Consider the following 27,457-nt stretch of genomic DNA (forward strand, 5'->3'; position numbering starts at 1 on the left):
GCAAAGGAGAGAGGAGGGAGGACTGTGGAGGAGGAGGTGCTTTGGAATCAGCTGGTTTATTATTTTAACATTCTGTGTTTAGAATAAAAGATGGGTATATACCTTTAAGATGGATTTTGGGTTTAGGTATTGTCACTGATAAAGCTTGTGATTGGTATATACATCTGCTTTAGAGAGACAGGAAATGTTTAGCTATTGGTTAAAGTGTTTCTATGCAGCCAGGGGACTTAGCAAAAATACTAGTTTTAATCTGGAGGCTCAGAAAGAAGGAGAAACCAATTCCACCTACATATTTAGTGAAATCTCCAGACACTAAGAGGCCGACATTCAGTGCTTTTAGCCAGATAAGTAGCAACTTATCCAGCTAAGTGGCAGCCGCTGAATATCCAGCTTTGTTCAACAGTCACCACATAGCCGGGTAAGTACTTATCCAGCTAAGTAGATAATTAGATATCTAATGGACAGGCAATGGATCAGGAAGGAGCGACTTAGTCTTTCGTAGCTGGATAAGTGCTGATATTCGGACCAGAGTATGGCAGACAGATAAATTAGACCGACTCAGGTCTCCACTTAGCCGAATAAGACTTATCCGGCTAAGAGACGGATTTCTGCAGGGATATCCAGTAGCATAGCTGTGCTGCTGGATAAGCCTTATCCAGCTAATTCACCTTAAATGTTTAGGTCTGAATATTGAGGCCTAAGGATTTACATGTGCTTTGTTCTACATATTTACTGTTTTGTTTATTTTGTAACCACAGTATTTAAATAAAAGTGCAAGCGTTTAAGCAAAAGCCAGTTCTTTTTCACCTACGCAAAAATAAAACACAAAAATCTCATAAAGGAGGTGAGCAATCTGGCCTTCAGGATCCTAAACAGAAGGGGAGATGAGGGAGGAGGCAGGCAGTTTTTTTTCTCAGTTTTAAAAGTTAGGAATCCCATTTGTACCCGTCTTCTGCTCTCCTCCCCTGCTCTCTGTCCCTGCTGTCTTCTCTCTTGGGTTCTATACTTGCTCTCTGCACTCCTCTCTGCTCCTTTCTCTCCCTGGTTCTGTACCTGCTCTCGGGTCTCCTCACTGTTTATGTCACCACAGCATGCTCTTCACTAGGTTCCACAGCTCTTTCTGTATTTCCATTTAAAAGCAACATGAATGTGGTTGCAAATATCTCTGCATCTCACCTTTGTAATGGAACCAGAACTCCATCTGCAAGACACAGGAATGGAAGAGAAAATAGTTATTCAAATCCAACAAGCAACAAGAGGCGCAATTTCTGTGGAAAGTCTCCTGAGATATTGTATCTAGCAAAGAACCTGCTTCTGTATCATTCATAAAGCAATTGGGTCTCTTTACTAAATTGGGTTAACAAGTTAACATGTAGAAATCCTTGCTTTGGTTTCCAACACAAGTTAAAAATGTATTAATGCTTGTTGATGGTGATGCATGCATTGGCCTTACCATTAATGCACAAAATAACTTTACTGAAAAAAATATTTTAATGCGCTGAGTCACATGCAAATGAATGGAAAGTAGTTTATTAATATTAAAATGGCTTACCATGAATTGCATTAAGCTATAGGATTTTTGGTGACCTAAAAAATGTTAACTACAAGGGGTATAGTTAACATTTATTGAGCACATCAGCAGTATAATACACTATCAATGTCTCTGCCCCAGTTCCTCTATTCAGAATCTCCATAAAGGGTAAAAACACATCTAACAAAAATACCACCATAAACCCCAATAAGCATAAAATTATACCTTGTGGATAAAGTTACAGACCATTCCATATACAAGTTTTGATAAAGATGGAAACAGAGCAGAGTTTATACAAACTTGAAAAAGGTGCCAAAAAATGCATGACCTATAGCCACCAATCAGAGAGCTAGAAACTGAACCAATCAAAAAACAGAAATAGCAGCCCTGTCAAACGGTCTAGTGAACAAAATGACAGACAAGAAAGAACCAATCAACAGGCGAGTCTAGAAAACCACGAGACAGCAAATATGTATTGAAAGAACAGACACTAATCGCTCAAAAGAAGGACTCCACAGCTAGGGTTTTGCACTTTATTGGCGTCACTTTTGAAAATGACGTGTGCGGTCTGGATTGGATGACATCTGCTTATAAGCCCGCGTCGGATGCTAAAATGGTCTCTGTTCTATTCATTTAAAGATGTTGTGAGACGGTGTCGTCCTGCTTTAAGGTTGGAGCATTTGCCGATCCCAGATAAGTGATATAATATTTATTTATTTAGATATTCAAAGTTGCTAACATTTCATAAAATTGTTTTAATATAGGTATCTGAGCTTTGTTAAAACCAATGAGCTTTGTTAAAATCAATATTACAGTACTGAAGATTGAATGACAATAATATATAAATGGAAAACCTTGAAAAGAAAAATTGAAAAAAGAAAGTAAAAAATTGAAAAAAACAGAACACTAAAGACTGCCGCAGATGATTAGAGGTCCGGACGGCTCTCGTTTGGAAACTATAGAGAACACGCTCTCAGGCTTGATGATGCGGCTTTAAATTTGCAAACAAAAATTAAAAATTAAAAAATTTTTTGGGAAGCGGTATAATTGATATAAGACTGTTTGGAGTGTGACATTTCCTTTTTGTATTGAATTTAATGTTGATGGAAATTGTCTTAGTTCTTTTTTGAGTCTAGTTACTATCTTTAACAATCAAGCCTTCATACTGTTGATACAACTCATTATGCTCTTTGCTTTAACTGCAGGGGAAAAAAGGAAAAGGAGAATTAATTTCATACAGCAACCAACAAGGACATTAATTTTACAGTCTGGGAAAACAAATAAGCATGGGTTGGGGGGGGGGGGGGTAACTCGCTGATGCGGCTGTTACTACCCTTAACCAATAAGCCTTATACTTGTGTTGTAACTCCTACTTTGCTCTCTGTTTCAACGGCAAGAGATAAAGGGGAATTGGACTCAGACAGAAACCAGCAAGGGCCCTGACTTTAATAGTTTGGGGAAATAAGTGTGGGGGGTAACTTGCAAGTCAGATGCCACTCCCTGATGATACCTTTATGGGGAAGACCTCTATGGCATGGCTGGTGCTACCATAAGCTTTCTGGGCAGACTGGATGGACCATTTGGTCCTTTTCTGCCGTCATTTCTATGTTTCTATGTTTAGATTGAGGGATTTTCTTAGGACTTACTCTTTCCATTCATTAAAGACAGTAATGATCTGAAGCACATGAAGCGATCCCATCACCCAAGCTTGTCCCAACTTTCTTCACTAATGAATAATTTTCATACTAAGGAACATGAGGCCAGAAATTTATGGACACAATGTAAACAAGTGAATAACAAACAGGGCTTGAGAATTAGATCTAAGGCATGTGCGGGATGCCATTTACTTGAATTTTAGCAAAGCTTTTGATACTGGTCCTGCACAGGAAGCTCAAGCACAAACTAAGCAACCTGGGGAGGACCCCAAAGTTGAGGAATAGATTAGAAACTGAATGAGTGACAGTCAGCAGGTGGTGGTGATAAATGGAATTCCCTTTGAGGAAAGAAATGTGATTAATGGAGCGCCTCAGGGATTGATTAGGGGGCTAGTTCTGTTCCACATCTATGTGAGTGATATTGTGAAGGGGTTAGAATGAAAAGTCTGTCTTTATGCAGATGATACTAAGATCTACAACAGAGTGGACACCCTGATGGGAGTAGACACAATTGGTAGCAGTGTAAGAAAGCTTGAGGAGTGATTGAGTTTTTGGCAGTTAAGATTCATGGCAAAAAAGTGCAGTTGTACATTTAGAGTAAAAAAAAAAAATCCAAGAAAGCAGTATACAATGGACATCAATATGCATATCCTAGAGGGAAGAAAATACAGAGGAGTTATGATAGAGACATTTGAATATCTTAAATATAATTAATTAATTTAATTCAAGGTATAAAACAGGCATAAGCAGCACATCTTTTTTTAGAGGAAAGAATGCTCCAGAACAAGAAGTCACAGTATGAGGTTCCAGAGGGGTAGACTCCAGACCAACATTCAAATATATTTCTTCATAGAAAGGGTGGTGATTGCATGGAACAGCATTGCAAATAATCTATCCATTACTCCCTCAAATGCAGAGGCAAGGGGAGAAGCAATAAGGACAAGGTAGGAGGGCAGGGAAGCAAAACATAGGGGATAACCAAGTTGGTACCAACAGGCTACAACTTCCCAGAAACCAACCAGATTAAAGCTGGCAAGATGATGGTAGCTGGGTATCATCCAGTAGGTCTACAGGATCCTGGGGAGGGGTGGATATTTGGGCAACAGATTCACTAATTTTGGGAACTGTTTGGGTTATTGCAAAGCTTGGTGGTAGGACAAAGGAAGGGGTGGGGATGATGGTAAATGTTGGATTAAGTATTGGATCTTGCATACTTAGCTATACAGGATGATACTGAAGCACTAGTTACCTGCATAGAGCAACAATTACGAACTAAAAGAACAAGGTATTACTGCATCAGGAATTGGGATAACCTGCATGGAGGATGTGCAGCGTTTTTGGGTTTTTTTGTTTCATTTTCGGGTCGTTTTATTTTTAGGATCATTTCATGGTTAAAATGGGTCAGGAAGGTCTTATTTCGTTGTTTTTCAATTTCGGAGTTAATATGCACTAACTAGGACTTTGTGTACACTAACGAATTTAGTATGCACTACATTGAGCATGCTCATTAGTGTTCTTTAGTGCACACTAACTCCCGGTAGTGCGCGCCAACTAGGAATTAATGTGCACTAATGAATTTAGGAGCCAATTAAGACCCACAACACAACAGGCATTGGTGCTTCCACAGGATGTAAAAAAAAAAAATTATGAAAATGATTTGCGCCTAGATAGGCACTCAGCTGGGCACAAATCTGCATGCTCGATTGCTCGTGCGCACCAGAAAGGTGCCTAACTAAACACAAATCTTTGTCACTCAGGGCGCCGACGCCTATTTTGCCGCTCGGATGAACTAGAACTTGTTTGTTTATGTTCACTCTTGTTACTAGGTACTGGGAGGTCAAATTCCTACTGCATATTGTGAATTTGCCAATCCCTGTGCATTTTAGAAAAGGGAGTCTGGCATTTTGGAATATGTATGTGCACGCTGCACACATACTTTTAATTCTCCAATCCTGCTTCATTTATTATGAGAGGTACATGGTAATTGATTAAGTGTATTTTTGAATTGGCCAATTATATTGTTTATTTCCCCTCCTACCTTTACTCAATAGCTATATAATAAAGGATTCTCTGCTTGTGTGCTGCTTTCTTTAAAATCAGCAGAACTAGGGGTCACGATTTCAAACTCCAGGGAGGAAGACTCAGAAACAATGTCAGGAAGTATTTCTTCACGGAGAGGGTGGTGGATGCCTGGAATGCCCTTCCGGAGGAAGTGGTGAAGACTAAAACTGTGAAGGATTTCAAACGGGCATGGGATAAACACTGTGGATCGATAAAGGCTAGAGGATGGGAATGAAGAGAAGAGCCATGGGGGTGGAGTACTGGAGTGCAGGCTACTACCTGTTGATTACTACCCTTACACAATAATCCTTCACGACTCCAACATTGCTCTCTGCTTCAATGGCAAGGGGAAATGTGGAAAAGAGGATTTGCATTCAGATAACAACCAACAAGGACTGAACTTCACAATCTGGGTAAACAAAGAAGCGTGGGGGTAGCTTGTTTATTATGGCGGTTACTACCCTAAACCAATTAAGCCTGATACATCACTTTGAATACATATACAGAGTTGCTCTCTGCTTCTACGGTTGGGGGAAATATAGAAAACAGGATTTGCATTCAGACAACCACCAACAAGGCCTGAACTTCACAATCTGGGTAAACAAATAAGTGTGGGAGTAGCTTGCTTATTACGGCGGTTACTATCCTAAACCAATTAAGCCTGATACATCACTTTGAATACCTATACAGCACTGCTCTTTGCTTCAACGGTAGGGGGAATTGTGGAAAACAGGTTTTACATTCAGATAACATCCAACAAGACATTGATCTGTGCAGTCGGGGTAAATAAGCATTGGGGTAACTTGCTTGATGCGACGGTTACTACCCTTAACCATTAAGCCTTATGCTCATCTTTGATGCAACTCCAACATTACTGCATCAACGGCAGGAGGTGGCAGGAAATTTGAATCAAACAGTTACCAACAAGAGCCCTGAACTTGGTGGTCGGTGAAACAGATAAGTATGGGAAAATAAGTGTAGGAGCTTGCTGGGCCATTTGCTCTTTTTCTGCTGTCATTTTTGTGTTTCTATATGTTTCTATGTAAGAATCCATTTAGCCCTGCCTCATAAATAGGGTGCTAAGGACATCAAGTACAGAAAGGAGTGGCCACATTAAAATAGGGACAGGCAGTGTGCTAGACAGGTGCCAAACTGTGCATCAAAGTCAGGGGCAGCAGAATGCCTTTTTGGTTTGGGGGGTGCTGAAGCTAACTCCAACCCCTCTCCACACCCTCCCTCTATCCCCTTGCTTGCCACCAGTCTCTCTCTCTCTCTCTTTCTTCCCTTGCCCTCACACACCTCTCTTTCTATCTTCCTTTTCACCCCCCCCCCCCATGATCTCTCTTCCATGCTGATCAGTGGCAGGAAGAGAGAGGGGGTGCCTCAGGCCATATCTTCTTCCTCCTCCCTCTGCCACCTGGCCTGACTATTGCTTTGAACAGTGTGGTTATACAGGGTCCTGTGCAGTTCAAAGGAGCAGTCGGACCTAGAGCTGCAGAGGTGAACTCGGCCGTCACACCGCTGCGCTCCTCCTCCTCCTGCTGCCTGCCCAACTTGGTCCTGGATCTCTTGCAGTGATTCTGCAGGAAGGGTGAAATTTTGGTCAGATGTTGGCCCCTATGGCCCACCCCATTCCAATGCCTATGGTTAAAGTAATGGTGAGAATCAGAGGATTGTGCATAGAGAAGGTATAATTATCAGATAATAAAAGGTGATTATGTTTCTGTACAAACCACTAGTGAGATCTCATTGTGAGTATTGTGTCCAATTCTGGAATTCATATCATCAAGAGAATATAGAGGCATCCTGAGAAAATAGTGCAGAGCCAGGCTCAAAAGTCCAATGAAGCGAGACTTAAGGACCTATATATGTACATGTTGGTGGGATGAGGGTTATAATAGAGGAATTCAACTATCTCATAAGCACTTTTCAATGGAATGAAAGTTCTAGAACAAGAGGTCACAGTATGAGGTTAAGGGGATAGGCTCTGGTCTACCATAAGGACATATGTCTTCACAGAAAGGGTATTGGACACATCAAATAACCTCCCAGTGGAGGCTATGGAGACAAAAGGTATCAATTCAGGAAAGTATGGGGTGTGAGGATAAAGACATAATTCGAGTTTGCAGTATTGCAGCAAGAACAGAAAATGGGCAGCCTAGATGGGCTCTGCAGTCTTTATTTGTTGTCATAATTTACATTTCTGTATTCATTCACAATATCTTTTCAATCTCAGTGTTTTGACTCACGGTTTTCTCCTGCGCTTTAAAGATCTCTCTGGCCTCCTCAAATGAGCAGGTTTCCTCATAGCACTCTCTCTCCAGGTTGCCCTGCTTCATTTCTTCTAGGAAGTGGTTTGCTCGTTTCTGAAGCCTCAGCACTTGGTTTGCCTTATTCTTCTTTAGAAACACTGCAAAATCACACCACGGCATCAGCCTTACAGAAAATAGAAACCGAAGCACTACTTGAGTGAAGGTAGACCTAGAGTTACCTGTATGGCTGCAGCTCAGAAGCTATTGGTTTTAATTTCCATTCTAATGGTATGAAAACCTAATTCCCAAATATCAGAAAATTCCCTTCTAGGAATCCATAAATGAAGCGCACATGTGACATATATGCTGCTTGTAGAGAACTGATTTGGTGGAGCATGAAAAAAGAGAAAACATGGAGTCTGGTGGAATTCATTTACTCAGCATGAACTGAGAAAGAATAACTCTTCCCGAAGGGTGGAAGAAATTCAGACAGCAAACCGAACTAATATTTAGAGGACTGCTCAAAATAAGAGGAAGGAAAATGCTCTTATTAATATGATCCTGATCCCCAAAGTGTGACCATTAGGTGTATATATGAAAGTGATCTTAACCTCAATGAGTGCTTAACCTCTATCCATAAAGAACAATACTCTCATTTGTTCATGCAGTAGGAGTTAAATATGAAGGTTTGTGCCTTTAAGCCTTGATGATGTCACTAGTGACATCTACTGGGTATAAAGGGTGTGAATTGCAGTGAGTGCATGCCTTTTTCTGGGGGAATTGCTCCTTCTGCTTTTGGCTATAGCTGTCTGCTGGTGCATAAGTCAGTGGATGTACCTTTTCCATGAGGGAGTAATATCAAAATCTACTCCTAGGCCTAATGCCTTCTTCTTAAGAAGGGCCCCTGGAAGGAATCATGGGAAGAACAGAAGAAAAAACAGCATGGAAATCTCATCACTTGTTTCAATAGCCAGAATTGAATAAGTGAATAATTTTGCTACTGATGAGCTGTGCTGGACTTTGCCAGGAATTAATTCTTTGTGCTAAGAACTTATTGTGCTGCTATGCCATTTTGCTGCTGTCTGAACTTTTACTGTGGAAGCCTGGGGTTTTGATTAAAAAAACAAAACAAAACATTTTTTAGTTGAATTGGCAATATTGGAAATACCAGTCCCAGATGTGGACTAACTTATTCCAGGGTTTTGGATTCACCTAAGATGGAGGTTGCCAGTGAATGGTTTCTAGTCTAAGGAAGCCATTTCGCTTGATGGGGGGTTGGGGAGGATGTGTCTGTTCAACTAATTCACCTTGGGATATTCTGAGCCAAGTTAATTATAACCATCTGTTTGATCACATTTCAAGAACCCCAGTGACAGGTTTGGACTGTCAGCCACTGGTTGTGTTTTATGTACCTTAAGCAGAAGTTAAATTGACTAATATAGGCTGTAACAAAAAGTTGGGACATACATGGGGAGACATGATTACAGAGAAAAAAAACCCCAACTAACTGCTCACTACGGATGTGTGCAGAAAAAAAAATGTTTTGGTTTATTAATTCATTTTGTATGCCTTCATAATGTTGGTTCATTTCAAATGAAAAAAAAAAAAGAATTTATTGGTGTCATATGTTTCTCATTAAAGTCAATGGGAGAAGCAAAGCATCCTATTTTGAGTTCCAAAATTGGAGTTTTCTAATCATTTCTAATGAAACATAGTTAGAAATGGGAGGAAGGAAGAGCACTCTAAGACACCAAGACTATGTCAAGGTGGTCAATTATGCTTCAGGGACCAATTCACACCTATCTCACCTTCCAGAGCTACTCATGAAGGACTATCCATTGCTTCATTAACCTCTTCAATATTAGATAGATGGGAATTCCATCTGGTGCCTACAGCTAGTACACAGGCACACCGCTGCTTCCTGCTTCTCGTGCAGCTGCTGCTCAGCCTTCACACTCTGGGGAACATGCCCCACTATTTTCCTGCACCCCTCAATCACTGATTTCAAGACAAAGTGGCTGTGTTGCTCCTTAGCAACAAGTGAGTCCTTTACTGCCAGGTGCATCAAGTGTACAAAGCAACAGATCTCCTCATAGCCCCATTTTCCACTGCCTTTTTCATGTTTGCCCCACTCTAACATTTTCCTTATTGCTGCTAAGATATTCACTGCTTATACATCATCTGGGTGCGCAGCTCAGCCCACCTGTACTCTGCTGCCTGCACTTGCCTTGGATAGCTGACACCAGTGTGCCTTCAGGGAAAGATAAGCAAGTATAGTGTTCTGGCTGGTTCAGATCTTTCTAATCAAATGAATGCTTTCTCTCTCTACCTTAGCCAGCTGCATCTGAATGCAAGCACTGAATGTGCAAGTCAGGGATAACATGTCTGCTGAAAGTTCTCCTGGAAGGTACTTTGTAACTGACGACTAACAGCTGCAGCAGCCACTTAAATCCCACATTCTCTACCATCTATAAGGGCTCTGTGTGTGTGTGTGTGATGCAGCCTGCTTCCTAGCTTGGGACAGTGAGGTGGTAATGCACCCTATCTGCTCCATGCTGGCTTGCCACTGACATGGGGTTGGTAGCTGCTTGCCTGTCAACTCACTGGAGGAAGAGGCAGGAGGGTCAATTTAGGAGAACGATTTCCCCTCTTCTAGCGCTTTCCTGCTGCTACTGCTTCTTTGATTGGTCGACAAGGTCCACAGGCTAGTACTGGTGTCTTCCTCTGAAGATTATGCTAATGGGTATTCTCTTTTTTTACATGGTACAGCATGCCACTGTTTGTAAGATGCCCCAGTACTTTTCCTCCTCAGAATCATTTGCAACAGTGAATACACTCTACCCTAATCAGGACCTCCTTGGCTCCACACCTTGAAATTCTTCCAAGACTTTCTCTCCCTCTCGGCAGGCTTAGGTGCTGTTGATGGGGATGGGGATGGGGTTGAGGGTGGACCTAGAGACAAAAGGCCAGGGGCATTACTCAAACCGTCCATTACCTTCTCATCCTGGGGAATACTCTTTTCCCTGACAATATTGTTTTCTACCTCCTCTATATGCTCAGTAAAGGACAGCACGCTAGTAACTAGGCCTGCCACCTTCCCCCACCTACTAGCTGTTCTATCTCCTCTGATTCTGAGAAACCCTCACATGATTCCTTTGAATCAGTAATTTCTTGCAGGAACTGCTGGCAGACATTTATCAGGAGACATCAGGGAGAAACACTGTGCTGATTCTATCTCCTAGAACTGCCTTTGCCCCTCCACTGCAGCGCCAATGTCACCTTCTACTGATTCTGCCTTGTTCTGCCCCTGCACCTTAGGAATACAGCCCACAGTGGTAGTAGGCAGTACATATTCTTCCAGCATCAGCTTCTTCTTGCTTTACACTGCCTGCTGCCTATGCCTGTGGTGCTCCCCTGTGAAACAAAATCTCTGTTTAGCTTGGGCATGGGAGTGCTGATAGTACTATTATTATTGCTACCAGATTTACTGACATTTGCACTTAAAGGTGCCTTTCCAGAAGGAGGCAAAACTTTTCCTTCTCCCTCTGCCATTGTTACCTCCGTTCCTTCCTTTTCCTCCCGTTTTCTGTGGCATGATGGAAATGTGATACAGTCATTAGAAGTGCCCACTGCCTATTGCCCATGGATGGAGTTTGTCCTTTTACAACTAGTGTTAGTATGTGTGTACTCCTCTTACTCACTATTCACACACATTCAACAGTGTGGACACTATCATGTATACATACAATTTAGACAGAGTGTAGGGCACACAGGCAGGCACACTTTCTCTTGCTGAAAAGCGTGCCACTCCACTCAGCCACTGCACTGCCAGTGCCACTGCCTGGGCTTGGTAGTGACTGAGAGGGGATATGATTGATATTTATAAAATCACAAGTGGAGTGGAACTGGTAAATAAGGAATGGTTATTTATCCTTTCAAACACCACTAGGACAAAGGAACACTCCCTGAAACTAGCAGCTGGCTAGTTAAAAACAAATCGTAGGAAGTATTTTTTTCACTCAAACTATGAAATCTGTTGCCAAAGGAAATGGTCAAGGCAACTAACACAGAGGATTTCAAAAGAGGATTGGACAAATTCCTGAAGAAAAAGTCCATAAGCAGTTATCAGCCAGATAGACCTGGGAAAGCCAGCGTTTATTCCTGAGACTGATATATTTATTTTTAATTTTTATTTATTTAAAATATTTATACGAGGAGAGGACGGGATTATGGGGATGCATTGCCTCTGTTTCATACATGTTGTAACTTAAACATTTTTTATTTGTACTGGCTACTTTGACCATGTTTGTATTCAATGAAATGTTTGTATTCAATGAAACCAATAAAGATATTTAAAAATAAAACCTTAAAAAAAAAATTATACCCCACCATTATGACATTTGTTATTCTCGCGGCTTACAACTAAAACGTTCATAAAAGCTTTGCATTTTCAAGAAACAGGTCAATTATTGGGGATCTGCTAGGTACTTGTGACCTGGACTGGCCACGGGCATACACAGAATACTGGGCTCGATGGACCTTGGTCTGACCCAGCATCCAAGTCCAGGAAGTACCATTCTCCCGTGTCGATCATGCCGCCGTTGGCGCCGCACATGCTCACCTGGCCAGCCAGAGCCCAGCCCTGGCAATCCCTCAGCAGAAGCAGCCAAAGCGAGAGGATGAGGCGCTGGCTCTCCCTCATGCTGGCCCGGGGGTGAGGGGAAAACAAATTTAAAAATGTGGATGGAGACTCAAGAGCTGGATGAGCCAGAGGTGCTGTGCCTTCCACAGGAGGGATCCGATGCGAGCAATCGCAGAAGCGGAGCTAGGGGGGGGGGGCTGCCCGGGAGCTGTGCGCTTAAAGTCGGGTCTCACTCCCAGATTGGGCTTTCCTGTTTTGTGCCGCTTCACTTCAATTCATCACAGGAAGGCGGCCTGAGATCTCCAATTACACCGCAGGGTCCTTCCCCTCCCAGGGCTGCTGCCTTCCTCTATATCCAGGCCAAGCTTGGACTTCGCAGCGCCCCCTTGGGTTAGGATCATATATCGCACATGCTTGGTATTCCAGGCGTGGCGGGTTCCCTACTACATCTGTGAGTTACCATCGCTCTCTCAGAGCTTTCCCTGGAACCAGGTACTCGCTCCTCGAGGGCCTATACATTCCAGCTCCTGGGCTTCTATGAGACATTGTGTGAGTGTTACCATCTGGTTCAGTACATGAACTCTGCTTACCCTGCCTACTCACTATATTTCAGTTTCTCTACAGCTCAGCCTCCAGGGATCGCTGTTCCAGTATCTGAGGGACTACAGCCCAGCCAGGCATTCCAGCTCACTACTGCCACCTCTGGTGGTTCAGTATACTGTCTAATAAAAGAACTAGTGTGTGTCTGTCTCCCAGGTCCCTCTCGGGATCTTCCCCCGGGAGCGCGGTCATCTGCCACCGGTCCAAGGATCCACCCACAACTCTCCTAAATAATAACAGATTGCTAACTCCTTGCAACAGATTAATAACATGAGGAATGTTTCTGTTTTTGGATTATTACACTGCATATGAATCTGGCTGGGATATCTGGAAGGGGAGAAGGCTGGGAAGCACAACTGCTGGTGACTGGGAGGTTTGGTAGGGGAGAGAGAGCTGGGGACTGGGAGGTCTGGGAAGGGAGAAATGGTTAGGAAGCAAATCTGCTGGGGTCTGAGAGGGGGCTGGGGGCTAGGGAGTCAGATTGCTGAGGCCCAGGAGGGTAGGAGAGTGAGATTGCTATTGCTTCTGTTTCTCTGAGATGGGAAGTGGGAAGAATTTGATTTTCTCTGTGTCATTTTTATGGGAAATGTGCATCTGAATATTTCTACATTTTTACAGTACAGGGAAAATGCAATTGCCTTTATCTCTCTGGTGTTATTCTGCAGGCAGAGTCTGGCTTTTTGGCTTTCCCAAGTTCAGCTTTTGTCTCCATGTTTCTCTTTCTAATTTATGGACAATTATTCTGTATTTGGCGAGGGGATAAGCAGTGTCCTGCAGGGATGGGTGCAGTTCTGGAGAAAGGAAAACTTTTGAAATGGTTTTTCCTTTTTTTCTCTCCTGATGGTAGGAAGTGGAAAAAGTTGAAAATTTTGAAAGAATTTATATATTTTACATAACAGTCCTTGATTCTTGATCTTATTCTTTATCAGATAATGTTTTTGTTTGCTTGCAGTATCACGGAGAGAAGGGCAATGTTTGCAGCCTGTCTGCGGGCAGGGAAGCTTTTGCCCCAGAGGCTGTTCACTATAGTCTGTCAGTTCATTTCTTTTCAGGGGTTTGTATTAGTGTGACTTTCTTGCCCTTAAGCATTTTGACAAGGAGGATTGGGTGGGGAGCGCAGGAGAGGAAACAGAAATGCATCGGCCCCTGGGTGCCGGAGACCCTTGGTATGCCTCTGTTACACACCGATGGGTTCCCACATCCCATGGGTTGGAAGAACAGCCCCATGGCAGTGCTGAAGGAGGACATGCCCATGGCACTCACACACCCCTTGGGCTGGAAGAGTCCCGCAGCAGCAACGAAGGATGATGCACCTGCGAAATTCCCACACTCCATGGGCAGGAAGAAGAATCTTGTGGTGATGTCGATGTATGGTGCACACCACTTAGGCGGAAGAAAAGCCTTCTGGCAGCATTGCTGATGACATCATACCAGTGGGGTTTTTACACTCCAGCAGAAGAAAGAATAATACATTTCGGAGAGGGGGCTAAATGAGAAAAAAGGGAAGGGAAGAGGGCACATCAGTCAGAAAGGAGGGAAGGGATGTGTGAATGAGTGGGAGGGAGGGCTTGAGTGAGAGAGGAGGCTAAGGAAGGGATGAGTGAATGAGAGGAGAAGGGAGGAGTGAGTAATGGAAGGGAAGTGGGAGGAGTGAGTGAAAGGGAAGGGAAGGGGGTTGAATGAGATGAGAAGGGAGAGAGAGGAGAGTGAACGAAAGGAAACTGTGAAAAAGGAGGGAAGATGGGGCATGAGTGAGAAGGGAGGAAAGTGAAGGGGTGTGAGTGAGGTAGAAGGGCAGGAAAAGAGGAGAATGGGTGGGGAAGTAGAGAGAGCAAGAATGTATGAGACAGGATGTGAGTGAGAGATAGTACAAGGCTGCCTAGGGCACTATAGTTTTGGGTGTAGCCCAGCAGTGGCAGAACTGAGATGATTGTGTCTCCTTGTTCTTCCCATCTATATGGGCCTGGAAGAGGAGGTTGTAATGTGGGCCTGCCCAGGTGGGAAGAAGGCACAGTCATCATGGCCAGAAGGAGTAGGAGCAATGTCGGCTGTGTGGCCAGCAGAAAGCAGCAGGAGCAGCATCCGAAAAAGGAGTCCCATCAGCTATGTGGGCTGAAGATAAAGACTGCTGCCACTTGTGTGTTCCAGAAGGAGAGAAGAATGAGTGCTTGAGTGTCTGCTGTTTTTGAAATATTTTATTGGTTTTTGAGAACTTCATAAAATATTTTAATTATTCATTGATGTTCTATTTAGTGTTTTGAAATATGTATTCTTTTTATTAATATGGTTTTACTATTATGGTTGATGAGTTATATTTATTGATTTTATTATTGTTTTATGAGCAATAATGATTGTTTTTTCATTGTTGCACTGTATATAGAGTTTGGCTTCTTATGGTTTCCAGTTCAGTTTTTGTCTGCATGTTTTTGTATTTATACTTTATGGTCACTTTATTCTGTATTTGGTGAGGGTCTGTCTGAATTCTGCATCTGTGACCGTGGTGAGACTTTGTTTCTGTATCTTCATGTAATTTCTGTGTAGGGATCTTTAGCAGCTTAGCTTTTTTCTGTTTTCCTAATAGCAGCCGTGTTGGTGTTTTTAGGGCTTGGTGTAATTTATTTATTTATTTATTTATTTAACGTTTCTTTTATACCGATGACCGTTCGCACATCGCATCGGTTTACAGTGAACACAAACCATTGGGCAGCGCCCTTACATAAAACAGATAATGTAGTGAACTAGGTAACATATAAATAATGTTTGGGAGGAGCCCTTACATAAAACAGACATCCATGATTAGATGCCATGGGTATATGTTAAGTAATTGAACTATAACAATAACTATATACAAACTTTGTAAAATTGGTATTGTTGCATTTTCATAGGTAGGGTTGTTACTGTTTCAGTGCTGTTTTGGTATGAGAAGTTTACTTAATTTTAATTCAATGTACTCATGGCTTTCAAACCCATACCCAATGCACTGTACAACAGGCCTAATTCCATATGGGTTCCTTTTTTTGCGAGGTTTTCTGGTTGGCATCACAAGAATGCATGTTGTGATATTTTTACCTCAGAAGACTATACTTTGAGTGCCTTGTAAAATCTGCTATTATAAATTTATAATTTTAATTGTATTTGGTGAGACCGGGGGGGGGGGGGGGGGGGCACGACTGTAAGTTTTGCCACTTTCTTCAGGGCAAACGATGAGGAAAGGTGGGAGGCAGGACTTAGGGCTCCTGAAAGTGTGGCAGGGTTGCCAGCCTCCTAGAAATATTATCACTGGAACTCTATCTGCCATTCCTCAGGTTACTCTGACCCTTGCTTTCCCCCTTCCGCCAGCATTTCAAATCACTGAAAGGGCCAGGCCACAAGAGGACCCCTCCTTGGCTATTTAACCTGTGCCGTGCCTTGGGAAGGAGGGGAGGAGCACCATTTCATCCCTCGCCTCAGGCAGCAAATTGCCTTGAGTGGCGCCGGCCCTTGCCCTGCTAGCCAGCATGTGGTTCCAGTCATGGTTTGAGCCATGCGGTGCCGAACAGATTGCAACCTACTACTGCTAGAGGAGGCACCAGTGTGAAATCCCACTTAGTCTTTCTTCTTGTGCCGGCAGGGTGGGGGAGATGGAGAACTGAGAATCGTACTTGGGGTAAAGGAGAGTGACTCAGGATGGCAGTGGTTGGGGGGGGGGGGGGGGGGGGAGGAGAGGCTGAGCCCTTCACAAATTCTGTGGGCGACAACAAAATTCTATGGGTAATGAATTCTGTTCATCTTCTGCACTGAGCAAAGGTGCAGGATTCTTTATAGGGTCTTATATTTAGCCTTGTGTATAGTGAAAAATTGGACTATAAGCCACAAATCTATAGTATTAGCCCCCTACACTGCCTTGCACTGTTCTAATACTTTGAAGTCATAAAGAAAAAAACTAATTTACTAGCTAAACATAGGGAGGTCAATATTCAAAAACCATTTAGACGGATAACTGAATGGCAAAATGGTGATATTCATTGCTGTATATATGGCTACATTCTAGCTACATAAATTGGGGGCGGGTGGGAGGCGTTTCCAGGAGGAGTGGAGTTAGCTACATAAGATAGCCGGGTACATTCAGCAGTGCTGTCACGCTGCTGAATACCCCAGTTAAGTTAACCATATAGGTGTATCCTACTAACTTATCTAGCTGCTCTGCAGCTGAATATCAGCCCCGAGGTGACTGGATGTACAAATAGGAGATTTTCAAAGGGGTACGCGCATAAGATACGCGCTTACCCCCCGAAAACCTGCCCCAAGCTCCCCCTGCACGCGCCGAGCCTATGTTGCATAGGCTGCCGGTGTGCGCAAACCTCCGGGACACGCGTAAGTCCCGGGGCTTTCCTGGGGGGGGGGGGGGCTGTCATGGCCGTGGTTCCGGCCCAGGTGCGTTCCGGGGGCATGGCCACGACCTCCGGACCAGCCCCCAGACCGGAACATGGCGTGCCGGCAGCCGGCCTTGGGCAGGCGTAACCTTTGCAATAAAGGTAGGGAGGGGAATTAGTTAGGGCCGGGGGGCGGGTTAGTTAGGGGAAGGAAAGGGAAGGTGGGGGGGGGGGGGGCACCGGAAAGAAAGTTCCATCCGAGGCCGCTCCGATTTCGGAGCGGCCTTGAAGGGAACGGAGGCAGCCTGTGCGGCTTGGCGCGCGCAGGCTGCCGATTTTGCGCAGCCTTGCGCACGCCGACCCCGGATTTTAAAAGATACGCGTGGCTACGCACGTATCTATTGAAATCCCGTGTACTCTTGTTTGCGCCGGGTGTGTGTACTTTTTTAAAATCTGCCCCATAGCTCCTATGTAATGGTTATCTCTGCTGTTCAGTTAATTAATATCCAGCCTCTATCAAAGCTTTTGCTGTAGGGAAGCACTGGGATGTTTTGATGTTTGGAATACACATAGAGGACTGTTAACACACTAAGGAGGCAATTTTCAAAAGGAGTCATGCGCATAACAGTAGCATATATATCAGCGATTTTCAAAAGCCCATTTACACGCGTAGGAACCTTTTGAAAATTCACTCCATAGGGCTGAATTTTCAAAGGAGTTACAGGTGTAAAAGTAGCAATTTTCAAATGCCCATTGTATGCACATAAAACCTTTTGAAAATCACCTCCTTAGTATGGTGGAATATTTTCTGGCTTTTATTTCAGGCTGACAAGCGCAGACTTATGGACCTCCCGTTCACATCCTATCACTTAGTGTCCTCCGCCTGATGTCAGGGTGTAAAGGAGATCCCAGGCAGCTCTGGGGAGATGGGCTGGCCACCCCGTGCCCCTTCCACTTTAGTCAATTGAATCTGACCACGTGGACACTGATCAGGGGGTCCCTACCAACCTGAATGTGGAGAGCAGTTACAGATCACACAGCAGAGGATGAGAGAGGTCACCAGCGAAACCTTTCTGGTCATTCTTCAGGCCTAGAATTAGGGCTCTACGATCCAGATGGCAAAGACCACCTGCAGGCACAAAAAGAGAGTAAGAAAAGAGAGGGATGAAATTAGCCAACAAAAGGACTTCAAAGGTGAAGAGACAGTGATAAGTAAAAGAGACACTGAGAGGAAAAAAAAAGAACAAAATAAAAGAAGAAAGCAAGTCAAGATCCAAAGATGAAGGAGAAAAAAATAAAAACCAAAATAATGAAATAAATTGAGCAAAGACATGAAAAAAATACAAATCCTGATACAGTCCCAAACACTGAATTATCTTTTGACTCGCCCAGTTTGCCCGCTCCTTTCCTTTCATCTTTGCTCCTCTGTTTTGCCCTCTCTGTATTTCCCTCTTTTCCTTATCCAGTGGCACTTTATAGATTTTATTGTGTATTTCGTTCTGTCACTCTCGGTGTTCTGTATTCTCCTTTACTGCTTTTGCCTTAGCGCTTCCTCTCTGGCTTGAATTTATGCCTCTCTCTTTCTCAGTATTATGTGTCTCTTTTCCACCAGTAGTTTGTCTCTGGTTTTTCTCTCCCACCTCTCGGTATTCCAGTCTCTGCTTTCTCCCTTCCTTCTCTCTATTCTGTTTCTGACTTGGGCCCCTAAACCAGGGCTTCGTCACTAGGAACGGGCCCTTGGAGAAATTCTGGGGGAAATGCACGTGGCCTCTACCTTTGAGGTTGAGTGATGTATCATTATGGCAGAATTTAATTAAGGGGCTGATATATCTGCAAGATATACTTAGTGTGGGAGAACCTTTAGGGGGAGTGCTTAAGGGTACAATATAAGGGAGTGCATCTTTTTTTTTTCCCTTGGAGATGATTCAAGCTGGGGTGAAGATGGGGGAGGGGGGTCCCTCTCCTTCCTGGCAGATACTGCCGGTGTCCAACAAGGCTATGGTTCTGGGAGACCTATACTAGACTCCTGGGCAGTCCTTCTAAGCCGTCTGGGGGAACATTGGATTTTCAAGTCTAGAGGATCCCATTCCTTGATTGAGAAGAAGGTGTAAGAGGATTTGTGACATCTAATGCTATCCCTCTTGAAAAAAAAAATGGACTAAGGTCCACTTTAATGCTGACGTGGAAGAAAAGAAAGGAGCTGATATTATTCTGAAAGTGATTTTTGGAGGAAGTATATTTTGTTATTGCAGTTGTTGCTGCTATTAATGCTGTATGAAACCTGAGCATCCTGAGACAGCCGTGATTTTACCAGCTTTTACTGTGACTGCTGGCAACCCCAGAACTGATAAATAAATGGTTTTGTTTGAAGATACTCATTTGAGTGAGATCTTCCTTTTTCCTAAGGCGTGGGTTTGACAGAGGTAATTACCAATCGTGGAAGAAGTTTGGGAGGAGAAGGGTCACAGAGATGAAAGGTTTGGTGGAGGTTTCCTTGTCCAGCATGGTATTTACAGCCCTAACCTCTGAGCCAAGTCCATTACACCATTTGTTTGGCATTTTTGCTCAGTTCACTAACAGACATCAGACTCTCTATCATTTTATGTACCCCAACAGGGAGTTACATGTTTTTTTTTCATTTTCTCTTTTCACCTCTTTTTATTACATTGTAGATAACAATGGCCCTATGCAGGAAACAGAGGGAGGAGTGCATGTGGCCCAGAAGCCACTTCTTTACCTTTTCTCAAAGTCCCTTACATCCCAGGGTAGGGTTCTTTCCACTGGGGGGAGGAATCAATCCTCCAAGGCCCATGGTGGTGGTGGTGGGGGGGGGGGGGGGTGTTCAATTTCTCTGTCCTGGGGAGGTAAAAGTTCACTTTCATCATTAAAGGATGTGAATGCTAACAAAATACTCTGCAGGCTTAAATTGAAATTCTAAAATAAATCTTTAGAGGTCAATTTTAAAAGCATTGCTCATGCTAAAATGTCCACATATGTGTGTGTGTATATGTGTGTGTGTGTGTGTGTGTGTGTGTGTTGCTTACCAAGATTCACTTTTCTCTCCAGGAATCTCTCTCATAGAGCTGAGCAGCAGAGGATAGCCCATTGTCCCTTGCTGCAGTCTCTGCTGTGTTCTGTGCTCTGATATGCCTCTATCACTCTCAGGGAAGGGGCTGTGCATCCTGTCTGTTACGGCTATGGCTGCTGTGCAACCGCCTCACCACCAGGGGTCCCTCTAGAGCTGGCTCTCCTGACAGGCCCAGTCTATCTCCCTTCTCCTCTCTATGTTCTGGGCTTTCCCTTATAACCCTGCCTGACAGTTCCCTCAGGGCTTCGGCATCGAGCTTGCCTGGGCTCCCTGCTCTAGCCTTCCTTGCTTGCTGTGCGTGTGGTCCTTTGACCTTGCTTTGCCTAGCCTTGCGTGGCCTTCGGGCCTTCTGTCTTGCCTTGCGTGGCCTTCGGGCCTTCTACCTTGTCTTGCCTTGCCCTGCCTTGCGTGGCCTTCGGGCCTTCTGTCTTGCCTTGCCTTGCGCGGCCTTCGGGCCTTCTACCTTGTCTTGTCTTGCCTTGCCTTGCGCGGCCTTCGGGCCTTCTATCTTGCCTTGCCTTGCCTTGCGCGGCCTTCAGGCCTTCTACCTTGTCCTGTTTTGCCTTGCCTTGCGTGGCCTTCGGGCCTTCTACCTTGTCCTGTCTTGCCTTGCCTTGCGTGGCCTTCGGACCTTCTGTCTTGCCTTGCCTTGCCTTGCCTTGCGCGGCCTTTGGGCCTTCTACCTTGTCTTGTCTTGCCTTGCGTGGCCTTCGGGCCTTCTGTCTTGCCTTGCCTTGCGCGGCCTTCGGGCCTTCTACCTTGTCTTGTCTTGCCTTGCCTTGCGCGGCCTTCGGCCCTTCTACCTTGTGCTGTGTATGGTCTTCGGACCTTCTGCCCTGCCCTGCCCTGCCTTGCTTACTGTGCGTGCGGTCCTACGGGCCCTCTGCTCTACTGTCTGTGTGTGTTTGGCCTACGGGCTCTCTGCCCTGCTTACTGTGTGTGGCCTAAGGGCCTTCTGTGTGGGTGTGGCCTACGGGCCTTCTGACCTGCCTTGCCCCGCTTACGGTGTGTGGCCTACGGGCCTTCTGTGTGTGTGTGGCCTACGGGCCTTCTGACCTGCCTTGCCCCGCTTACGGTGTGTGGCCTAAGGGCCTTCTGTGTGTGTGTGGCCTACGGGCCTTCTGACCTGCCTTGCCCCTTTTACGGTGTGTGGCCTACGGGCCTTCTGACCTGCCTTGCCCCGCTTACGGTGTCTGGCCTAAGGGGCTTCTGTGTGTGTGTGGCCTACGGGCCTTCTGACCTGCCTTGCCCCGCTTACGGTGTCTGGCCTACGGGCCTTCTGTGTGTGTGTGGCCTACGGGCCTTCTGACCTGCCTTGCTCTGCCTCCTGCCCTGACCCAGCCTGAACCTAGACACTGCTATCTGCCGCCTGCCCTGATCCAGCTTGAACCTAGACACTGCTATCTGCCGCCTGCCCTGACCCAGCCTGAACCTAGACACTGCTATCTGCCTCCTGCCCTGACCCAGCCTGGACCCAGACCCTGCTAACTGCCGCCTGCCCTGACTCAGCCTAGACCCAGACACTGCTACTTGCTGTCTGCCTTGACCCAGCCGGGACCCAGACACGGTTTCCAGCCATCCCTGTCTCTCTCCACCTGGAGCCACCCTTTTGGGTGGTGTTCACTACCCCTGAACTCAGCCCAAGCGTAACACTGTCCCTGCAGGGTTATGGGAACTTGTCACTGCTGCAGGAGCTTGGTAAGTGCTCTCTGCTGCTTCTTCTATTTTCTCCTCCCTTTATTTTAATCTATCTTAGTTTTATTTTATTTTGATTTCTTTTATTTTACTTTTGTGCATGCCACTGTGGTGTTGATATAACCTGGCCCCTTTAAGAGGGTGCCAGGTGATGTCATCATCGTTGCTAGACTGTGGAAGTGAAAATAAACTGGCAGCTCCTTTTGATCTCCTGAGATCGCAGGTAGCAACAGCCCTTCTTTCCTGCCTCAAATAGCTGATAAACTGGGGGAGAGACAGCACACAAACAAAGGAACAACATGCTGTCTCTACCTAGTCCTGCTTCTGCAGCAGCCTAGGTAGCTTTTATTTTATTATTTTTTTAACCTGTACACATTATGTTATAATTTTATACTGTCTTACTCGAAACAAGTTCAACTCAAAGCGGTTTACTTCAATTAATTAAGTGCAATAATGAGGCAGGGCAAAAAAGAGCTCTGGTGGGCCTTGAATCAGGGTCTACCTTATTAAGGATTGTTGCCTTGTGTGTGAAGCCACAGAGTGACTTAAACTGAGTTAGTTTCAGACCACTGTTAGCCTAGGACATGGTCCCGCCCTGATGATTTGGATTGGTCCTCAGGGGTTCCAAAAGGGCTTATTGGGAAAGGCGCAGCATTCTAGCAACTTACTGGCTGTGAGCTGTACTGTGGAACAGGAAGGTGAAGCTCTGATGCTGCTGGACTCTAGACTGAAATATTGGTGAAATAATCTGGTAGGCCTAGATCTGGACTATTGTTGCAGTGAATCAGGAAGTAAAGGATGGAGTTTGTTCAGTACTGTTTGTAAAGAAACCTGCATCTTGTAAATAAACGGAGGGTGGTCAACTTTTCCATGGACTGTAACTGGACACCCACCAAACTTAAGACTAGGGGAGGGGTGTTACCCTCTGAAACGGAGGATTTGAGGAGAAGGAGCCTACTATTAGTTGTCGATCCATTTGCAGTCCTCTCAGGACTTCTCTAAGCAAAGTCCTCCTATATACTATGTTTTAAAAAAACACCACAGACTCTCATACAGTTTTGCTCTCTATCACACCACAGACTCTCATACAGTTTTGCTCTCTATCACAACCAAAGCCCAATATATTCACATTATCTTCTCACACACCCATATATAATACCAAACATGCAACATCTATGCCCCTCTCTGTGTGTGTTCCCTCCACTGTACCCTTTTGTCTTTCTCTCTGCCTACCATTCCCTTTTTGTCTCTCTACACTTTCCAACTATGAAATCCCCCTGTGTCTGTCTCCCCTTCTCCATTATACATTTACAATGGTGGATATGAGTGAGGAGGAGCTTTCAAATTCTTTGATCACTAACATCTCCTTTGGTTCATCTTTTTTCTTCTAAGGAGTGATTTTGAATTAGCTGTCTTTTGAATTACTTAAAATTAGGGTTTATAATTTCTGAGGGATTTTAAAAATATTTTTTCAAATTTTGCAAGACTCAATGCCCAACTGGAGAAACTTTGACTTGTGTACTTGAAGGGACTCTAAGACCTGTGTGTGGGAATCACTGTTATTAAAGGATAGTACCCCAGGATAAAGAATCCTGGCACACATCTGTTGGGGTATCAGAGAGTAACGTGGGAGGGGAAGTGATGTCAGGACAAAAAGTGCTCGTGGGTCTTGAAGTAGGTCTGCTTGGTTGAGGCTGGTGCCTTGCATGTAATGCACAGAATGGCTTAAGTTGAGGAAGCCTCAGACCATTGTTAGCCCCGCCCCTGAGGATCAGGATTGATCCTCAGTGCAGCAGTTAAATAGGGCTTGCTGGGAAAGGCCCAGTGTTCTGGCAGTGTAATGGCCATGGGCTGTACTTTGGAACAAGAAGATGAAGCTTTGCTGCTGCAAGGAATCCCTGAACTCTGGATTAAAATACTAGTGAAGTAAACTGGTATGGGCTTAGGCCCAGACTAACATCGCAGTGAGTAAAGGAGTGCCGGACTTGATTTAACATTGTTTATAAAGAAACCTGCATCTTGTAAATAAGCCCTTGCATTCAAATCTCCAAGGAAAACTGTGTCTGTATTCTGGGAGGGTCCCTAACCCAAGTATAATAAGGGTGATCAGTTTTAGTTTCTTCCATCCAGGGACAGCAAACCCAGATGAATTGCAACACCTATGTTTCAGTTATTTGTAATATGTCACAGGAACTCGTGTCGTTGATCTTATGTCCCTAACCGGTAAGTTTAACTGATCACCTTAAAGAATATGCATCAGCCAGGTGTTCCTCCAATGCTACAAGCATATCAAATCAATTATTTCCCCTGATGGGTGGGAGTTGGGGAAGGAGGGAAGACATCTATTTGAGGAACAAGGCCTTCCTTTGGGTTAACAAAATGCCATTTTTCCAAAGTTTCCTGTAAGCAAATTCATACGATACATTTCCTATTACAAGTCCCTAGTTTCCACCACAAATATACCTCAAAATAGTATTTGAAAGTTGATGTTCCAAGTCCTTCAGCAGTATTTCACATCAATCATTCCTCAAACTTCCGTGTTAGGATATTACAGTGGGAGAAATCAAATATATAAGAGGAATATTTCAAAGAAACTTGTAAGAGTTCTCATGTGGTCTTCTCCTGACATCTTAACACCAGCTACCATCTATCTCACAAACAGTTTCCAGAAAAATGTAACATTTTGAATGTATTTTTAAATCACTTACCTTAAAATGATTTGTTTTTAAGGAAAAATGGTATATTTGACTGGAACCCAAGAAATACTGATGGTTTCAAGTTGATGAATAACTGGTAGCAAATATTGACAAATGCTGGATTCCACAGTACTCAGGGTGAACTTTCAATCAACAAACAGCAGCATATAATGAAGAAAAAAAAGGAATTGCTCAGATGTATATGGCTACTTCATCCTGAGAGAATTTTGATTTTTCCTGACCTTTTATTGCCTTGGAAATCTCATATTTTCCCTGGGTTCAGGTGACGCTGGCCTCACACCGTGTCTGTGCACTTTCCTGCCGGTTGGGAAGGTGGCTGGAAGCTGAGAGGATGTGCGCTTTTCATTACAGTTTTCAGCTTTTCTCATTTTCTCTTTTCATCTTCTCAGACTTCAGACTAAGCCCACGTATTGTGATGGCTGTTGTTCTCTTGAGGGACATAGACTAGTGCTTCCTCTAGAGCAGAGGTTCACAAACCTGTCCTGGGGGACCCCCAGCCAGTTGGGTTTTCAAGATATCCACAATGAATATGCATGAGATGAATTTGCATGCAGATTTTATGTCCTGCATATTAATTGTGGATATCCTGAAAACCCGTTTAGCTGGGGGTCCTCTAGGACAGGTTTGGGAACCTCTGCTCTCGAGCCTGGTACATGTGCTCTTCCCTTAAGCCAGTGTTAGCAGAGCGTGATGCCTGGGGCTTACGTTCATCACTGTTACTGCAAGTACTAACAGTTTCAGCTATTACAAGGACTGGGAGTGGGAACTCAAAACATAAATCCAGTTTGACTGGCCTGAAGTACAATGAATAATTATTACTGGGCTGTTAGGCTTTATTTTGTATAATATAACTTGTGGTCAGGTAAAGAAAGTGAAGCTGGAGTGGAGGTTAGCTTTCTTTCCCCAGGTTAACTAAGCTGAGTAATAATCTACTGCACGATGAAAATGAACCATAAAGCTCCAGCTCTAGTTTCCTGTGCACGTCATCCTGAAAGAGTGACTAGACCAGGAGAGGGCCTGCTGTCATAAGAAGACAGAGCCCAGTTCTATGTTAAGTCATTTTGGTTGCATAAAAACATTAGTTGTTCAAAGACAATAGTGACAGCCCCTTCAACCTGAGAGGAGATTTTATATGAAGAAAACGAGTCAGCATTCAAATAAATATCATATAAGGCACTATTGAAAGCAGCCAAACACTATGAAAGATACTTTCCATTTCATAACGACAATTAAAAAAAAGAGCTGCGTCTTCAGCTTCCTTCCTTCTTAACAATAGACAGTGTTAACCTGTATATTTTAATGTTCAATCAGGAAGATCTTTGTCTGGGATACATCATGATTCATGTGTTAAAAGGTTAGTGGAAGTTCTGCATTTTAGCAAGCACTGATTACTGAGATTTAGTAAATTCAAAGAGATGGCCCAGGCTCTATGGAGACTTTTTTTTTTTTTTTTTTACCTCTGAGGTTCCAAGTTAATTTTTCCACCTCAACTATATCCAAGATCTTTCTTGCCCATTCTGACATTGGTGGAGGATTAGACCTCTTCCAAACTCAAGTGAACATATTTCTAACTGTTAGTAATAAGCATTGGATCAAATTATTGATTCTTCTTGGATGACTGCATTGACGGCACAGAATTTGAATCGTTAGTGGTATGGCTATACTAGAAATGTAAAAAATAATCTTTTGCATCTCTTTCCAAATGTTTATCAGCAACAGTCAGTCATTAAAAAGTACAACAAAATAGCCCATTTCCTTAGGTGTCATTTAAAAAAAACCAAAACAAAACCAAAAAAAACCAAGGGCCCCCCCCCCCAAACAAAATTCAATGGGTTTTTGTTTCATTTCTAAAATAGCAGGCAGGTCCCCCCTGGCCTGTTCTTGCAAAAGTCCCAGCACCACTAAAATAATAAAACTTTCATTGCCTCCTGCCCTTTCTGTGGCGTCTCTGAAGTCCAAGTGGGGTAGTGGCTATTCCCAGTTGCTCCTGCTCCACTGGGTCCTGATTTGAAAACGGCTCCCGCTGGCCCCATTTAGTTGAATGGCTGCGGGCTCTAATGCCACACAAGAAAATGGTGCTGGCCTGTGGGCTGGCTGCCGCCATTTTCAAAGCAGGACCCAACAGGATAGGAGTGACTGGAGATTTCTCCTGCCCCATTTCTACTTTGGAGAGGCCGAAGGAGGAGTAAGAAGCATGGGGGGTGGGGGGGGGAAGGGCATAGTTGGAAGGCATAAGGGAAGGCCTGTGGTAGGAGGGGATTTCAGTTTTAAACTGTGGTAGTGTTGAGTTTTGTTTTGGCGGATGGAGGGGGAGGGGGAACTCTCCCCCTTAGTTTCCTTTTGGGTTTTTGGGGTGTTTTTTTTTAAATTTTTCCTGTTCCTTTTGATGTTTATTTTGTTTCAAATAAACAAAAAAAAGCAAACATCAAATGAAATGAAAAACCCTTGCCAAACAAAACTTGAATAAAACAAAAATATGTTAGTGCAGACCCTCACTTTATAACCCGTCTTTACCCTATTTTTCAGAATGAAAGTACAGACATACTTTCACTTTCAAAGTTATCTCCCCCCCCCTAAAAAAACAAACAAACCCTACCTGCCCCCAGTTATACCTACCTATGGGTATATTTTTGAAAATTGAAAAGTATGCATGTAAATGAAATCTGCTCCCTGGGAATGCTTCTCACTACTGCAGATAAAAATAAAATACATAGAAGCCCTCTACGCATACTTACTAGCATATAAGGTGAGTCATTTCCTAAAAGCCTGTTTCTGTGGGTAAAGCACTGTTTTACCAGCAAACATGGTTTTAAACATTGCCCTTACTAAGTGCCTTGATAGTTTTCTAAATATAAAAGGTATCA

General features: G+C 44.0%; 1 protein-coding gene across 1 annotated transcript in view; it reads right to left on the reverse strand.

Moving 5' to 3' along the window:
- Nucleotides 1-27,457, reverse strand: part of PROC (protein C, inactivator of coagulation factors Va and VIIIa) — a 111,729-nt gene that overhangs the window by 31,272 nt on the left and 53,000 nt on the right. The window contains exons 10-11 of the mRNA XM_029617319.1: nucleotides 7,497-7,657; nucleotides 1,177-1,201 (exon numbers count right to left, since the gene is read on the reverse strand). Of these exons, the coding sequence (XP_029473179.1) occupies nucleotides 1,177-1,201; nucleotides 7,497-7,657 (186 nt within the window). The remainder of the gene's footprint in view (nucleotides 1-1,176; nucleotides 1,202-7,496; nucleotides 7,658-27,457) is intronic.

Source organism: Rhinatrema bivittatum, chromosome 9 (genome assembly GCF_901001135.1).
Source record: "Rhinatrema bivittatum chromosome 9, aRhiBiv1.1, whole genome shotgun sequence".
Taxonomy (NCBI): domain Eukaryota; kingdom Metazoa; phylum Chordata; class Amphibia; order Gymnophiona; family Rhinatrematidae; genus Rhinatrema; species Rhinatrema bivittatum.